The sequence below is a fragment of the Scyliorhinus canicula genome, chromosome 4 (genome assembly GCF_902713615.1).
Source record: "Scyliorhinus canicula chromosome 4, sScyCan1.1, whole genome shotgun sequence".
NCBI classification, from domain to species: domain Eukaryota; kingdom Metazoa; phylum Chordata; class Chondrichthyes; order Carcharhiniformes; family Scyliorhinidae; genus Scyliorhinus; species Scyliorhinus canicula.
In genome coordinates, this window is record NC_052149.1 from 2,601,741 (window position 1) to 2,620,853 (window position 19,113).

At 51.4% G+C, this 19,113-nt stretch overlaps 1 protein-coding gene across 5 annotated transcripts in view; it reads left to right on the forward strand.

The window, feature by feature from the left end:
- LOC119964301 (netrin-G1-like) overlaps positions 1-19,113 on the forward strand; it is a 728,862-nt gene that overhangs the window by 688,276 nt on the left and 21,473 nt on the right. For all 5 annotated transcript variants that reach the window (XM_038793578.1, XM_038793577.1, XM_038793581.1 and 2 more), the window contains exon 5: positions 1,702-1,728. In XM_038793578.1, the coding sequence (XP_038649506.1) occupies positions 1,702-1,728 (27 nt within the window). The remainder of the gene's footprint in view (positions 1-1,701; positions 1,729-19,113) is intronic.

Sequence of the window (19,113 nt, forward strand, 5' to 3'; positions counted from 1 at the left end):
CACACTAATCACACACAGTGTGAACATCCTCACACACTAATCACACACAGTGTGAACATCCTCACACACTAATCACACACAGTGTGCACATCCTCACACACTAATCACACACAGTGTGCACATCCTCACACACTAATCACACACAGTGTGCACATCCTCACACACTAATCACACACAGTGGGAACATCCTCACACACTAATCACACACAGTGTGCACATCCTCACACACTAATCACACACAGTGGGCACATCCTCACACACTAATCACACACAGTGTGAACATCCTCACACACTAATCACACACAGTGTGCACATCCTCACACACTAATCACACACAGTGTGCACATCCTCACACACTAATCACACACAGTGGGCACATCCTCACACACTAATCACACACAGTGGGAACATCCTCACACACTAATCACACACAGTGTGAACATCCTCACACACTAATCACACACAGTGTGCACATCCTCACACACTAATCACACACAGTGTGCACATCCTCACACACTAATCACACACAGTGTGAACATCCTCACACACTAATCACACACAGTGTGCACATCCTCACACACTAATCACACACAGTGTGAACATCCTCACACACTAATCACACACAGTGTGAACATCCTCACACACTAATCACACACAGTGTGAACATCCTCACACACTAATCACACACAGTGTGAACATCCTCACACACTAATCACACACAGTGTGAACATCCTCACACACTAATCACACACAGTGTGCACATCCTCACACACTAATCACACACAGTGTGAACATCCTCACACACTAATCACACACAGTGTGAACATCCTCACACACTAATCACACACAGTGTGAACATCCTCACACACTAATCACACACAGTGTGAACATCCTCACACACTAATCACACACAGTGTGAACATCCTCACACACTAATCACACACAGTGTGAACATCCTCACACACTAATCACACACAGTGGGAACATCCTCACACACTAATCACACACAGTGGGAACATCCTCACACACTAATCACACACAGTGGGCAGTGTGCACATCCTCACACACTAATCACACAGTGTGCACATCCTCACACACTAATCACACACAGTGTGAACATCCTCACACACTTAACACACAGAGTGTGAACATCCTCACACGCTAATCACACACAGTGTGAACATCCTCACACACTAATCATACAGTGTGCACATCCTCACACACTAATCGCACACAGTGGGAACATCCTCACACACTAATCACACACAGTGTGAACATCCTCACACACTAATCATACAGTGTGCACATCCTCACACACTAATCGCACACAGTGGGAACATCCTCACACACTAATCACACACAGAGTGAACATCCTCACACACTAATCACACACAGTGTGAATGTCCTCACTCACTAATCACACACAGAGTGAACATCTTCACACACTAATCACACACAGTGTGAATGTCCTCACACACTAATCACACACACCTGATGTGAGCATTTTTCTGGCTCTAGTCAGTCGCACGCCTGGGTGCTGAGGCCTCTTGGAAGCTGCAGGAAGTGAATCTTGTTGAGATTTTTGAGCTTGAATTGTGTTATGGCGTGAACTCTGTCTGTTTATTTTATTGTTGTGTTGACAAATAAGGATTGTTAATCAGACCTCTCTCTAAATCTTAGTCTTTCTGTTTCCCTCACCAGGCCACCCAGACACCAACTCCAGTGTCCGTAAGTAAAACCGATGCTCTCTGACCTGTGACCCGCTGACCCAGAGCCCATTCCTGTATTGGGGACAAACACAGCCACCTAAATGGCACCTCTGTGGTTCTGTCACTTTAAAGTGTGTGTGTGTCTGTCTGTATGTGTGAGTGTGTGTGTGAGTATGTGTGTGAGTATGTGTGTGAGTATGTGTGTGCGTGTGCCTGTCTGTATGTGTGAGTATGTGTGTGTGAGTGTGCGTGTGCCTGTCTGTATGTGTGAGTATGTGTGTGTGAGTATGTGTGTGTCTGTCTGTCTGTATGTGTGAGTGTGTGTGTGAGTAAGTGCGTGTGTGTGCCTGTCTGTATGTGTGAGTGTGAATGTGTGTACGTGAGTGTGTGTGTCTGTATGTGTGAGTGTGTGTGTGAGTAAGTGCGTGTGTGTGCCTGTCTGTATGTGTGAGTGTGAATGTGTGTACGTGAGTGTGTGTGTCTGTATGTGTGAGTGTGTGAGTATGTGTGTGTGTGTGTCTGTCTGTATGTGTGAGTATGTGTGTATGTGTGTGTCTGTCTGTATGTGTGAGTGTGTGAGTATGTGTGTGTGTGTGTCTGTCTGTATGTGTGAGTATGTGTGTATGTGTGTGTCTGTCTGTATGTGTGAGTGTATGTGTGAGTATGTGTGTGTGGCTGTCTGTATGTGAGTGTGTGTGTGTCTGTCTGTATGTGTGAGTGTGTGTGTGTCTGTATGTGTGAATGTTTGTGTATGTGTGTGTTTGTGTGTCTGTATGTGTGAGTGTGTGTGTATGTGTGTGTTTGTGTCTGTCTGTATGTGTGAGTGTGTGTGTGTGTGTTTGTGTCTGTCTGTATGTGTGAGTGTGAATGTGTGTACGTGAGTGTGTGTGTGTGTGTCTGTCTGTATGTGTGAGTGTGTGTGTGAGTATGTGTGAGTGTGTGTATGTGTCTGTCTGTATGTGTGAGTATGTGTGTGTGTGTCTGTCTGTATGTGTGAGTATGTGTGTATGTGTGTGTCTGTCTGTATGTGTGAGTGTGTGTGTATGTGTCGGTCTGTGTGTGTGTGTGTGTGTATGTGTGTGTTTGTGTCTATCTGTATGTGTGAGTGTGTGTGTATGTGTGTGTTTGTGTCTGTCTGTATGTGTGAGTGTGAATGTGTGTACGTGAGTGTGTGTGTGTGTGTCTGTCTGTATGTGTGAGTGTGTGTGTGAGTATGTGTGTATGTGTCTGTCTGTATGTGTGAGTATGAGTGTGTCTGCGTGTGTGTGCATAAGTGTGCATGAGTGTGTGCATGAGTGTGCATGTATGCGTTTCAATTTAAAAATAACCCAGCAGACAAGCTTTAGTCATAAACAAAACAAAGGTTTATTTCACAAACTTCTGCTGAATGTTGTTTAGATTACAGTGATAATGTTATTACCTAAAAGACAAATGCAAAGATTAAAATGCATTTAAAGGAACTATAGATACTGAAGGATTTTGAATGAGGCTCTGTGAGATATCAGAGCAGCCTTCATTCCAAAAGGAAGTTGTAAATTGAGGACCAGTTTAGCAGCTCAATGGCTTCTGTAGTTGAAGAGTGCTGTACGGTCAATCTGACACGAGTCGTAGAGAGGATCCAAATATTAGGCTTTAATAAGCTAGATGTGAGCCCGGCAGTGGTCGTACAAGGAAAGGCCGACTGCCGGCTAGTACGAGCTTTTATACCCCGCCTTGTAGGCGGAGCTACCATCCTCTCGGCCAATCGGCGGGGAGTCACATGACTAGCCACAGCCAATTGGCAGAGAGGCACATGACTTGCCTGGGCCAATGGGCAGCGGGACTGCTGTACCAATGGCAGCTTGGTTCTAAGGTCATATGATCTCCCTAGTCATACTACCGCATTCATCCCTTGGTGAGAAAGAAGCGGGGGGGGGGGGGGTGGGAAGGAGTGACGGGAGAGACGGGGGGGGGGGGGAGGGTGGGGGGGTGAGGGTGGGGGGTGTCCCATAAGCCTGATAGTATGACTAGAGACCTACTCAAGTAGCACCGAGATAACTATGGCTGCCCACTGGCCCGCGACGAATGTGTAAGAAAAGCAATGAACTATATACAGTGTACAGGACAACAATAACCGTAATAATAATAAAAAACACAGGCAAGGAACATATGCCGAACATGAAAGTCCATAAGGTCCATCAAATTGACTTGATCAGCCGAATGAGTGCCTTCGGTGTCCTGCCGGACGTGCGCAGCGGCGCCGGTGACGGTGGAGCAGTGGTCGTGGTCCTGTGTCCATACCCCTGGTCGGAGCTGGCGGTAGTCGGGCCGGGGAACAGGGTTCCTGTGCGCTGGGTTGCGGGGGTGGTTGGGACTGGGGGGGAGGGGCTGATGCTGGGGGTTGTGGCCGCACGCCAGCGGGTGCCAGGTCCCGAAGGGGTGGGGGCCCTGGGGGCGGATGGGACTGGGGGGAGGGTGCTGATGCTGGGGGTTGTGGCCGCACGCCAGCGGGTGCCAGGTCCCGAAGGGGTGGGGGCCCTGGGGGCGGATGGGACTGGGGGGAGGGTGCTGGGGGTTGTGGCCGCACGCCAGCGGGTGCCAGGTCCCGAAGGGGTGGGGGCCCTGGGGGCGGATGGGACTGGGGGGAGGGTGCTGGGGGTTGTGGCCGCACGCCGGCGGGTGCCAGGTCCCGAAGGGGTGGGGGCGCTGGGGGCGGATGGGACTGGGGGGAGGGTGCTGGGGGTTGTGGCCGCACGCCGGCGGGTGCCAGGTCCCGAAGGGGTGGGGGCCCTGGGGGCGGATGGGACTGGGGGGAGGGTGCTGATGCTGGGGGTTGTGGCCGCACGCCGGCGGGTGCCAGGTCCCGAAGGGGTGGGGGCGCTGGGGGCGGATGGGACTGGGGGGAGGGTGCTGGGGGTTGTGGCCGCACGCCGGCGGGTGCCAGGTCCCGAAGGGGTGGGGGCCCTGGGGGCGGATGGGACTGGGGGGAAGGGGCTGATGCTGGGGGTTGTGGCCGCACGCCGGCGGGTGCCAGGTCCCGAAGGGGTGGGGGCGCTGGGGGCGGTTGGGACTGGGGGGAAGGTGCTGATGCTGGGGCCGCACGCCGGCGGGTGCCAGGTCCCGAAGGGGTGGGGGCGCTGGGGGCGGTTGGGACTGGGGGGAGGGTGCTGATGCTGGGGGTTGTGGCCGCACGCCGGCGGGTGCCAGGTCCCGAAGGGGTGGGGGCGCTGGGGGCGGTTGGGACTGGGGGGAAGGTGCTGATGCTGGGGCCGCACGCCGGCGGGTGCCAGGTCCCGGAGCGAGACCGTATCCTGCCGACCGTCGGGATACTCCACGTACGCACACTGCGGGTTGGCGTGGAGTAACTGGACTCGCTCAACCAGGGTCGGACTTGTGCACCTGCACATGCTTCCGGAGCAAGATGGGCCCGGGGGTGGCCAGCCAGGTCGGGAGTGGGGTCCTAGAGGAAGATTTCCTGGGGAAAACAAGAAGACGTTTGTGAGGCGTTTGATTCGTGGCAGTACAGAGGAGGGACCGAATAGAGTGGAGGGCGTCTGGGAGGACCTCTTGCCAATGGGAGACCGGGAGACTCCTGGACCGAAGGGCCAGCAGGACGGTCTTCCAGACCGCACCGTTCCCCCGCTCGACCTGACCATTACCCAGGGGGTTATAACTGGTAGTCCTGCTGGAGGCGATGCCCCTGCTAAGCAGGAATTGACGCAGCTCATCACTCATGAAGGAGGACCCCCGGTCGCTGTGGATGTACGCGGGGTAACCGAACAGGGAGAAAATGGAGTGGAGGGCTTTGATGATGGTTGTCGTGGTCATGTCGGGGCAGGGAATGGTGAACGGGAAGCGGGAGTACTCGTCAATCACATTTAAAAAGTATATGTTGCGGTTGTTGGAGGGGAGGGAACCCTTGAAGTCCATGCTGAGACGTTCAAAGGGGCGGGACGCCTTTACCAGATGCGCCTGCACTCTGCGCAAATGTGGCAATCCCTGGTCACAGTCCTGACCTCCTCGATGGAGTAGGGCAGGTTGTGGGTCTTGATGAAATGAAAGAAGCGGGGTACCCCTGGATGGCAGAGGTGCGCGTGGAGGGAGCGGAGGCGGTCTATCTGCACGTTGGCGCAGGTACCGCGGGACAGGGCATCAGGAGGCTCGTTGAGCTTATCAGGACGATACAAGATATCGTAGTTGTACGTGGGCAACTCGATCCGCCACCGCAAGATCTTGTCGTTCTTGATCTTGCCGCTCTGTGCATTGTCAAACATAAAGGCCACTGACCGTTGGTCTGTGAGGAGGGTGAACCTCCTGCCGGCCAGATAGTGCCTCCAATGTCGCACTGCTTCTACTATGGCCTGTGCTTCCTTTTCCACCAAGGAATGGCGGAGTTCGGAAGCGTGGAGGGTCCGAGAGAAAAAGGCCATGGGTCTGCCCGCTTGGTTGAGGGTGGCTGCCAGAGCTACGTCAGACGCGTCGCTCTCGACCTGGAATGGGAGGGACTCGTCGATAGCGCGCATCATGGCCTTTGCGATATCCGCTTTGATGCGGCTAAAGGCCTGGCGGGCCTCCATCGACAGGGGGGAAGTGTTGGACTGGATAAGTGGGCGGGCTTTGTCGGCATAGTTGGGGACCCACTGGGCGTAATAGGAAAAGAAGCCCAGACAGCGTTTGAGGGCTTTGAGTGAGCTGGGGAGAGGGAGTTCCATTAGGGGGGGGGCATGCGTTCGGGATCGGGGCCTATTACTCCGTTACGCGCTACATAGCCGAGGATGGCTGGACGGTCGGTGCTGAACACGCACTTATCCTTATTGTAAGTGAGGTTAAGGAGTTTTGCGGTTTGGAGGAATTTTTGGAGGTTAATGTCGTGGTCCCGCTGATTACGGCCGCAGATGGTGACATTGTCGAGATACAGGAAGGTGGCCCGTAAACCGTATCGGTCAACCATTCGGTCCATCTCTCGTTGGAAGACCGAGTCCCCATTGGTGACACCAAATGGAACTCTTAAAAAGTGATAGAGTCGCCCATCTGCTTCGAACGTGGTGCACTTTTGGTCACCCGCGCGGATGGGTAGCTGGTGGTAGGCGGACTTAAGGTCCACCGTGGAGAAGACCTTGCACTGCGTGATCCTGTTAACCAGATCGGAGATACGGGGGAGAGGGTACGCGTCCAGCTGCGTAAACCTGTTGATGGTCTGACTGTAGTCGATGACCATCCGGTTTTTCTCCCCAGTCCTAACCACCAGCACTTGGGCTCGCCAGGGACTGTTGCTGCCCTCAATGACTCCTTCCTTCAGCAGCCTTTGGACCTCGGACCTGATGAAGGTCCGGTCCTGGGCACTGTATCGTCTGCTCCTGGTGGCGACGGGTTTGCAATCCGGGGTGAGTTTCGCAAACAGGGAAGGGGGGGTCGACCTTGAGGGACGCGAGGCTGCAGACAGTAAGGTGGGGAATAGGGCCGCCGAATTTAAAAGTCAAGCTCTGCAGGTTGCACTGAAAATCCAGTCCAAGAAGTGCCGGTGCACAGAGGCGGGGAAGAATGAGAAATTTATAATTTTTAAAAACCCTTCCCTGGACCGTGAGGTCCGCTACGCAGCACCCAGTGATTTGGACGGAGTGCGAACCCGAGGCCAGAGCGATTTTGTGCTTTACTGGGAGGACAGGGAGCGCGCAGCGTCTTACCGTGTCGGGGTGGACGAAACTCTCTGTGCTCTCGGAGTTCAGCGACTTCCAGAGAGGATGCGAGGGTCCGTGCCTCAGTGAGGCTGAGAGTGTCTTTTTGGAGAAGTCTCTGACGTATCTGAGGTGACTGCATGCCTGCGACGAAGGCATCCCGGATTAGCAGTTCCGTGTGCTCTGCCGCAATGACCTGTGGCCAGGCGCAATTTCTCCCCAGGATAATGAGGGCCCGATAGAATTCTTCGAGGGACTCACCGGGGAATTGTTGCCTTGTAGCCAGGAGATGCCGCACGTAGACCTGGTTCACTGGCCTGATAAAATGTCATTTTAGCAGGTCCATAGCGACATCATAATCCAGCTCATCTTCTATCAGCGAGTAGACGGCGGTGCCCACGCACGAGTGGAGGATGTGGAGTTTTTGCTGCTTTGTCGGGCGGTTTTCTGCAGTAGCGATGTAGCCATTCAAACACGCCAGCCAACGTTTTAAAGTTGCTGAGGCGTTTGCAGCATGCAGGCTGATGCGGAGGCATTCGGGGCTTGATCCGCAGTTCCATTTTCCAAATCTAGTTTATTAAATTGATGTACCATCAATCAGACACGAGTCGTAGAGAGGATCCAAATATTAGGCTTTAATAAGCTAGATGTGAGCCCGGCAGTGGTCGTACAAGGAAAGGCCAACTGCCGTATGGTACGAGCTTTTATACCCCGCCTTGTAGGCGGAGCTACCATCCTCTCGGCCAATTGGCGGGGAGTCACATGACTAGCCACAGCCAATTGGCAGAGAGGCACATGACTTGCCTGGGCCAATGGGCAGCGGGACTCCTGTACCAATGGCACCTTGGTTCTAAGGTCATATGATCTGCCTAGTCATACTACCACAAAGAGTTGGAGTTTTCTCTTTGCAACTGGACTCAGTGAGCAACACAGTCAGTGGGTCTGAATGGAGGATGCTGTTTTCAGTTCACAGTAAGACAGCTGGTGGTAGCCTGGTTTACTGCAGCGTCCCCACAGCTTTCTCTGAAAAGCTCCCTCGCTCTCACTCTGTTGAGAAGCAGTTTCTCTTTCAGGCTGTCTTCCTCATGATATTCAAGATGGGTCTGCCACAAGATGCCTGTTTGAAGCCTGTCTTTGTTCACAACAACCGTCTTCCAAATAAGGCAAATGGTAATCCCATTTTGCAATTGCAAATCCCCTTATCAGCTGCTGTGTTCAAAAGAATCCAAGATTTCCGCAGCTTCAGGGAAAGGCACTGTCTGCATGAGCATCCATTGAATTTCAAATTCTCGGAGTATGTCTGCTTGTAATCCAAGCTGTAATCCAAACTGATCCAGTACAGCTACAACATTGACATTCACCCGGCAATGTGCAAACTTCACCAGCTGTGTCCTGTACACAACAAACAGGACAAATCCAACCCAGCCAATTACCACCCTGTCAGTCTACTCTCCATCATCAGCAAAGTGATGGAAGGAGTCATCAACAGTGCGATCAAGCAGCACTTACTCAGCAATAACCTGCTCACGGACACTCAGTTTGGGCTCTGCCAGGGTCACTCAGCTCCTGGCCTCATTACAGCCTTGGTTCAAACATGGACAAAAGAGCTGAATGCCAGAGGTGAGGTGAGAGTGACTGCCCTTTGACATCAAGGCAGCATTTGACCGAGTGTGGCATCAAGGAGCCCCAGCTAAACTGGAGTCAATGGGAATCAGGGGAAAACTCTCTGCTGGTTGGAGTCATCCCGGCACAAAGGAAGATGGTTGTGGTGGTTGGAGGTGAATCATCTTCCGGGTTCCTCAGGCTGAACCATTTTCAATTCCCCATCAATTACTTTCCTTCCATCATAAGGGCAGAAGTGGGGATGTTTGTGGATGGATGAAATGAAAATCGCTTATTGTCACGAGTAGGCTTCAATGAAGTTACTGTGAAAAGCCCCTAGTCGCCACATTCCGGCGCCTGTCCGGAGAGGCTGGTACGGGAATTGAACCGTGCTGCTGGCCTTCCTTGGTCTGCTTTAAAAGCCAGCTCTTTAGCCCAGTGTGCTAAACCATGACTGCACAATGTTCAGCACCATTCGCAACTTTTTAGATAATGAAGCCGTTCATATCCAAATGCAGCAAGACCTGGACAATATCCAGGCTCGGGGCTGACAAGTGGCAAGTTACATTTGTGCCATACAAGTGCCAGCCAATGGCAATCTCCAACGAGAGAGGATCTAACTATCGCCCTTGACATTCAATGGCATTACCATCGCTGAATCCCCCACAATCAACATCCTGGGGTGACCATTAATCAGAAACTGAGCTGGACCCAGCCATATTAATACTGTGGCTACCAGGGCAGGTCAAAGACTAGGAATCCCACGGCGAGTAACTCACCTCCTGTCTCCCCAAAGCCTGTCCACCATCTACAAGGCACAAGTCAGGAATGTGATGGAATACTCTCCACTTGCCTGGATGAGCGCAGCTCCAACAACACTCAAGAAGCTCAACACCATCCAGGACAAAGCAGCCCCGCTTGATTGGCACCGCATCCACCACCTTAAAATATTCCCTTTCTCCACCGAGGAACAGCCGTGTGTCCCATCTACAAGATACACTGCAGCAACTCATCAAGGCTCCTTCGACAGCACCTTCCAAACCCCCGACCACTAACATCTAGAAGGACAAGAGCAGCAGATACCTGGGAACCCCACCACCTGGAGGTTCCCCTCCAAGTCACTCACCACCCTGACTGGGAAATATATCGGCCGTTCCTTCACTGTCGCTGGGGCAACATACTGGAACTCCCTCCCTAACAGCACAGTGGGTGTACCCACACCATATAGACTGCAGCGGTTCAAGAAGGCAGCTCACCACCACCTTCTGAAGGGCAATTAGGGATGGGCAATAAATGCTGACCTGACCAGCGACACACACATCCCATGAAAAAAGAATAAAACGTGGAGTCTTCAGCAAGCTTGCGACAGGACAGCACGGTAGCACAGTGGTTAGCACTGTTGCTTCACAGATCCAGGGTCCCAGGTGCGATTCCTGGCTTGGGTCACTGTCTGTGCGGAGTCTGCACGTTCAAGGGGCTGGTTTAGCACAGGGCTAAATCGCTGGCTTTGAAAGCAGACCAAGGCAGGCCAGCAGCACGGTTCAATTCCCGTACAATAAGCGATTATTAATTTCATTTAATTTCTCCCCGTGTCTGCGTGGGTTTCCTCCGGATGCTCTGGTTTCCTCCCACAGTCCAAAGATGCGCAGGTTAGGTGGATCGGCCGTGATAAATTACCCTTCGTGTCCAAAAAGGTTAGGTGGGGTTACTGGGTTACGGGGCAGGGTAGAGGTGTGGTCTGAAGTAGGTACTCTTTCCAAGGGCCGGTGCAGATTCGATGGGCCGAATGGCCTCCTTCTGCACTGTAAATTCTATGATTCGATGAACATTGCAATCGAACAGAGGTCAGATGACCTTTGGCAGCCATCATTAGGGGTTTAGATTTCTATTTAAAAAGAAGAGGTTTTTTTAACAAATGTCTAATCCGGTGATGCGCATTTGTGACTGGACAAAAATCTGACAGCAAACATCCCTCACTGGCTGAGGAAGTGGTGTCGGTATGAACAGTGAGTGAGTGTGAACAGGTGTAGATGTGAACAGGTGTAGATGTGAACATGGAGTGAGTGTGGAACATGGAGTGTGGAACATGTGTAGGTGTGAACATGGAGTGAGTGTGGAAAATGGAGTGAGTGTGGAACATGGAGTGAGTGTGGAACATGGAGTGAGTGTGGAACATGTGTAGGTGTGAACATGGAGTGAGTGTAGAACATGGAGTGAGTGTGGAACATGTGTAGGTGTGAACATGGAGTGAGTGTGGAACATGGAGTGAGTGTGGAACATGTGTAGGTGTGAACATGGAGTGAGTGTGGAACATGGAGTGAGTGTGGAGCATGTGTAGGTGTGAACATGGAGTGAGTGTGGGACATGGAGTGAGTGTGGAACATGTGTAGGTGTGAACATGGAGTGAGTGTGGAACATGGAGTGAGTGTGGGACATGGAGTGAGTGTGGAAAATGGAGTGAGTGTGGAACATGGAGTGAGTGTGGGACATGGAGTGAGTGTGGAAAATGGAGTGAGTGTGGAACATGGAGTGAGTGTGGAACAAGTATAAATGTGAACAGGTTTAGGGCAGCACGGTAGCATGGTGGTTAGCATAAATGCTTCACAGCTCCAGGGTCCCAGGTTCAATTCCCGGCTGGGTCACTGTCTGTGCGGAGTCTGCACGTCCTCCCCGTGTGTGCGTGGGTTTCCTCCGGGTGCTCCGGTTTCCTCCCACTGTCCAAAGATGTGCGGGTTAGGTGGATTGGCCATGCTAAATTGCCCGTAGTGTCCTAAAAAAGTAAGGTTAAGGGGGGGTTGTTGGGTTACGGGTAGAGGGTGGATACGTGGGTTTGAGTAGGGTGATCATTGCTCGGCACAGCATCGAGGGCCGAAGGGCCTGTTCTGTGCTGTACTGTTCTATGTTCTATGTTCTAGGTGTGGATGTTAACAGGGAGTGAGTGTGGAAAGGGTGCAGGTGTGAACAGGGAGAGAGTGTGGAACAGGTGTAGATGTGAACAGGGAGTGAGTGTGGAACAGGTGTAGATGTGAACACGGAGTGAGTGTGGAACAGGTGTAGATGTGAACAGGGAGTGAGTGTGGAACAGGTGTAGATGTGAACACGGAGTGAGTGTGGAACAGGTGTAGATGTGAACAGGGAGAGAGTGTGGAACAGGTGTAGATGTGAACAGGTGTAGATGTGAACAGGGAGTGAGTGTGGAATGGCTGTACATGTGAACACGGAGTGAGTGTTGAACGGGTGCAGGAGTGAACATGTAGTGAGTGTGAACCAGTTTAGTTGTGAACAGGATCTGGAATCAGGAATCTGTTTGATTCTCCCTGGAGTTGATCCGAATCTTCCTGACAGAGCAGCAGAAATGAAGCAGGAAATTTCTAATATTCGCGACTCACATCTTAGCTAAGAGGAAAGTACATCTTAACTTTCTCTGAGTGAAAACAATCAGTGAGAATTGAAGGGAATATTTGTGAAAGGCTGGGGCCAGGATCAGTGAGATCCCGTTGCAATCTCGATATCCCAGATAGGGAATGGGAACTGGGTCCTCGGGTCTCCATCTGTTCACATTTGATCCCAGATTTTACATCAATTCATCCCTGTTCATTAACCCTTCGCATGCTGTCTGGTTCGCACAATGACCCCCGCCCCCAATCCAAACCCAACTGACCCAGAGTGACCACAACTCCCAGACTGACCCAGAGTGACCATAACTCCCAAACTGACCCAGAGTGACCATAACTCCCAAACTGACCGATAGTGACCATAACTCCCAAACTGACCCAGAGTGACCATAACCCCCAAACTGACCCAGAGTGGCCATAACTCCCAAACTGACCCAGAGTGACCATAACCCCCAAACTGACCCAGAGTGACCATAACTCCCAAACTGACCGATAGTGACCATAACTCCCAAACTGACCCAGAGTGACCATAACCCCCAAACTGACCCAGAGTGACCATAACTCCCAGACTGACCGAGAGTGACCATAACTCCCAAACTGACCCAGAGTGACCATAACTCCCAAGCTGACCCAGAGTGACCATAACTCCCAAACTGACCCAGAGTGACCATAACTCCCAAACTGACCCAGAGTGGCCATAACTCCCAAACTGACCCAGAGTGGCCATAACTCCCAAACTGACCCAGAGTGGCCATAACTCCCAAACTGACCGAGTGACAATAACTCCCAAATAGACCCAGAGTGACCATAACCCCCAAACTGACCCAGAGTGACCATAACTCCCAAGCTGACCCAGAGTGACCATAACTCCCAAACTGACCCAGAGTGGCCATAACTCCCAAACTGACCGATAGTGACCATAACTCCCAAACTGACCCAGAGTGACCATAACCCCAAAACTGACCCAGAGTGGCCATAACTCCCAAACTGACCCAGAGTGACCATAACTCCCAAACTGACCGAGTGACAATAACTCCCAAACTGACCCAAAGTGACCAAAACTCCCAAGCTGACCCAGAGTGACCATAACTCCCAAACTGACCCAGAGTGACCATAACTCCCAAACTGACCCAGAGTGACCATAATTCCCAGACTGACCGAGAGTGACCATAACTCCCAAACTGACCCAGAGTGACCATAACTCCCAAGCTGACCCAGAGTGACCATAACTCCCAAACTGACCCAGAGTGACCATAACTCCCAAACTGACCCAGAGTGGCCATAACTCCCAAACTGACCGAGTGACAATAACTCCCAAACTGACCCAGAGTGACCATAACTCCCAAGCTGACCCAGAGTGACCATAACTCCCAAACTGACCCAGAGTGGCCATAACTCCCAAACTGACCGATAGTGACCGTAACTCCCAAACTGGCCCAGAGTGACCGTAACTCCCAAGCTGACCCAGAGTCACCATAACTCCCAAAACTGGCTGAGTGAACATAACTCCCAAACTGACCCAGAGTGACCATAACTCCCAAACTGACCCAGAGTGACCATAACTCCCAAACTAACTGAGAGTGACCATAACTCCCAAACTGACCCAAATTAGACGGTAACGCCCAAACTGACCGAGAATAATCAGAATTTTACACACGGATCGCGAGTGGCAATTTCTCCACACGCTGTCTGAGATTGATCGTAACTCCCCGAAATTACTGAGGGTGACCATAACTCTAATATTACTCACAAACTGACAAGTTAAATGTTTGGGCAAACATATGGAAGAAGCAGTATGATGTGAAGTTATCCACTTCAGACAGAGCAGCAGATGGCAGAGTATTCATTGTGTGGTGACAGGTTGGGAACTGTTGATGTAGAAAGGGACCTGGGTCTCCTTGTTCCCCAGTCACTGAACGCAGGCAGTGAGCTACAACAAGCAGTTGGGAAGGTAATTGAAATGTTGGCCTTCATTGCGAGAGGAAGTGAGTACAGGAGCAGGAATGTATTACTGCAGCTGTACAGGGCATTGGTGAGACCACAGCTGGAGTGATTAAGTCTCCATATCTAAGAAAGGATATCCTTGCCATTCAGGGTGCGATATCTGTGTGATTGGCAACCAGCAGGATTGACCAACAACAAACTATTGATTAGAACAACTACAACTATTTACAGAGTGCTCGGATGTGCTCCTGACTTCAACAGCTCCAGGTCCTATCCCACCTGGGAAACCCCGGGACCCGCGTGCTACACCTGGACTGGCCGATCGGGTCACATGACCCTTCAAATCCCCGCCCCTTTAAGGGACCCACCACTCCAGCGGGAGGGCCCCGGAGGTTTGCCAGTCTGATTCCTGGGCTGGCAGGGCTGTCGGATGAGGAGACTTTGGGTCGACTGGGCCTGCATTCACTGACAAGAGGAAACATCCTCTCCACATCCACCCAGTCAACATCCCTCAGGATCCGTAAGGTTTCGATCAAGTCACCTCTCACTCTTCTCAACTCCAGCGAATACAAACCGACCATCTCCACCCTTTCCTCACTGGGCAAACCCACCCGTTCCTGGTACCAGTCTGGTAAACCTTCTCTGAACAGCTTCCAACACGTTTACATATTTCCTGAAATAAGGTGCACAATACTCCAGATGTGGCCTCACCAATGTTACTGGGATTACTTGCTGTACCTGTACCCCAGCCTTTTGTGATTCATGCACCAGTACTCCCAGATCCCTCTCCACCTCAGCAATTGGAAATCTTGAAGATAATTCCGGGACTGACCGATAGTGACCATAACTCCCAAACTGACCCATAGTGACCATAACTCCCAAACTGACCCAGAGTGACCACAACTCCCAAACTGGCCCAGAGTGACCATAACTCCCAAACTGACCCAGAGTGACCATAACTCCCAAATTGACCGATAATGACCATAACTCCCAAACTGACCCAGAGTGGCCCACACTCCCAAACTGACCCAGAGTGACCATAACTCCCAAACTGACCCAGAGTGACCATAATTCCCAAACTGACCCAGAGTGGCCATGACTCCCAAACTGGCCCAGAGTGACCATAACTCCCAAACTGACCCAGTGACCATAACTCCCAAACTGACCCAGAGTGGCCCACACTCCCAAACTGACCCAGAGTGACCATAACTCCCAAACTGACCCAGAGTGACCATAATTCCCAAACTGACCCAGAGTGACCATGACTCCCAAACTGGCCCAGAGTGACCATAACTCCCAAACTGACCCAGAGTGACCATAACTCCCAAACTGACCGATAGTGGCTATAACTCCCAAACTGACCTAGAGTGACCATAACTCCCAAACTGACCCAGAGTGACCATAACTCCCAAACTGACCCAGAGTGACCATAACTCCCAAACTGACCCAGAGTGGCCATGACTCCCAAACTGACCAAGTGACAAGAACTCCCAAACTGACCCAGAGTGACCATAATTCCCAAGCTGACCCAGAGTGACCATAACTCCCAAACTGACCCAGAGTGACCATAACTCCCAGACTGACCGAGAGTGACCATAACTCCCAAACTGACCGATAGTGACCATAACTCCCAGACTGACCGAGAGTGACCATAACTCCCAAACTGACCGAGAGTGACCATAACTCCCAAATTCACCCAGAGTGACCGTAACTCCCAAACTGACCCAGAATGACCATAAATCCCAAACTGACCGATAGTGACCATAACTCAAAACTGACTGAGAGTGAACATAACTCCCAAACTGACCCAGAGTGACCATAACTCCCAAACTGACCCAGAGTGACCATAACTCCCAAACTGACCCAGAGTGACCATAACTCCCAAACTGACCCAGAGTGAGTGTAACTCCCAAACTGACCGATAGTGACCATAACTCCCAAACTGACCCAGAGTGACCATAACTCCCAAACTGACCCAGAGTGACCATAACTCCCAAACTGACCCAGTGACCATAACTCTCAAACTGACCCAGAGTGACCATAACTCCCAAACTGACCCAGAGTGACCATAACTCCCAAACTGACCGAGTGACCATAACTCCCAAACTGACCCAGAGTGACCATAACTCCCAAGCTGACCCAGAGTGCCCATAACTCCCAAATTGACCCAGAGTGACCATAACTCCCAAACTGACCCTGAGTGACGATAACTCCCAAACTGACACAGAGTGACCATAACTCCCATACTGACCCAGAGTGAGTGTAACTCCCAAACTGACCTCGAGTGACCATAACTCCCAAACTGACCCAGAGTGACCAGTGACCATAACTCCCAAACTGACCCAGAGTGACCATAACTCCCAAACTGACCCAGAGTGACCATAACTCCCAAACTGACCCAGAGTGACCATAACTCCCAAGCTGACCCAGAGTGCCCATAACTCCCAAATTGACCCAGAGTGACCATAACTCCCAACTGACCCTGAGTGACGATAACTCCCAAACTGACACAGAGTGACCATAAATCCCATACTGACCCAGAGTGAGTGTAACTCCAAAACTGACCTAGAGTGACCATAACTCCCAAACTGACCCAGAGTGACCATAACTCCCAAACTGACCGATAGTGACCATAACTCCCAAACTGACCCAGAGTGACCATAACTCCCAAACTGACCCAGAGTGACCATAACTCCCAAACTGACCCAGAGTGACCATAACTCCCAAACTGACCCAGAGTGACCATAACTCCCAAACTGGCCCAGAGTGCCCATAACTCCCAAACTGACCCAGAGTGACCAGTGACCATAACTCCCAAACTGACCCAGAGTGACCATAACTCCCAAACTGACCCAGAGTGACCATAACTCCCAAACTGACCCAGAGTGACCATAACTCCCAAACTGACCCAGAGTGACCATAACTCCCAAACTGACCCAGAGTGACCATAACTCCCAAACTGACCCAGAGTGAGTGTAACTCCCAAACTGACCGATAGTGACCATAACTCCCAAACTGACCCAGAGTGACCATAACTCCCAAACTGACCCAGAGTGAGTGTAACTCCCAAACTGACCCAGAGTGACCATAACTCCAAAGCTGACCCAGAGTGCCCATAACTCCCAAATTGACCCAGAGTGACCATAACTCCCAAACTGACCCTGAGTGACGATAACTCCCAAACTGACACAGAGTGACCATAACTCCCATACTGACCCAGAGTGAGTGTAACTCCCAAACTGACCTCGAGTGACCATAACTCCCAAACTGACCCAGAGTGACCAGTGACCATAACTCCCAAACTGACCCAGAGTGACCATAACTCCCAAACTGACCCAGAGTGACCATAACTCCCAAACTGACCCAGAGTGACCATAACTCCCAAACTGACCCAGAGTGACCATAACTCCCAAACTGGCCCAGAGTGCCCATAACTCCCAAACTGACCCAGAGTGACCAGTGACCATAACTCCCAAACTGACCCAGAGTGACCATAACTCCCAAACTGACCCAGAGTGACCATAACTCCCAAACTGACCCAGAGTGACCATAACTCCCAAACTGACCCAGAGTGACCATAACTCCCAAACTGACCCAGAGTGACCATAACTCCCAAACTGACCCAGAGTGAGTGTAACTCCCAAACTGACCGATAGTGACCATAACTCCCAAACTGACCCAGAGTGACCATAACTCCCAAACTGACCCAGAGTGAGTGTAACTCCCAAACTGACCCAGAGTGACCATAACTCCAAAACTGACCCAGAGTGACCATAACTCCCAAACTGACCCAGAGTGACCATAACTCCCAAACTGACCCAGAGTGACCATAACTCCCAAACTGACCCAGAGTGGCCATAACTCCCAAACTGACCGAGTGACAATAACTCCCAAACTGACCCAGAGTGACCATAACTCCCAAGCTGACCCAGAGTGACCATAACTCCCAAACTGACCCAGAGTGGCCATAACTCCCAAACTGACCGATAGTGACCGTAACTCCCAAACTGGCCCAGAGTGACCGTAACTCCCAAGCTGACCCAGAGTGACCATAACTCCCAAAACTGGCCGAGTGAACATAACTCCCAAACTGACCCAGAGTGACCATAACTCCCAAACTGACCCAGAGTGACCATAACTCCCAAACTAACTGAGAGTGACCATAACTCCCAAACTGACCCAGAGTGACCATAACTCCCAAACTGACCCAGAGTGGCCATAACTCCCAAACTGACCGATAGTGACCGTAACTCCCAAACTGGCCCAGAGTGACCGTAACTCCCAAGCTGACCCAGAGTGACCATAACTCCCAAAACTGGCCGAGTGAACATAACTCCCAAACTGACCCAGAGTGACCATAACTCCCAAACTGACCCAGAGTGACCATAACTCCCAAACTAACTGAGAGTGACCATAACTCCCAAACTGACCCAGAGTGACCATAACTCCCAAACTGACCAGAGTGAGTGTAACTCCCAAACTGACCCAGAGTGACCATAACTCCAAAACTGACCCAGAGTGACCATAACTCCCAATCTGACTGAAAGCGACCACGAGTGTCATCTAATCATCACGTTATGCCCGGCGCCGATCTGCGCGCGCAGTTAAATTGTGGGAATGGCCAAAATCATGCTGGGCGCGAATCAGTTTGCCATCTAACCGGCCCGCTCCCAATGACGAGTTCTGGATCATGCCCAAATATGGTGAGCATATCATTAACTTTAATTTCCATTTCATTTGCGAGATTGAAGTTGAATGCAACGGCCTGCTGGGAATTAAGCTGCTCCCCAGCGAGAGGTCACGTGGGCG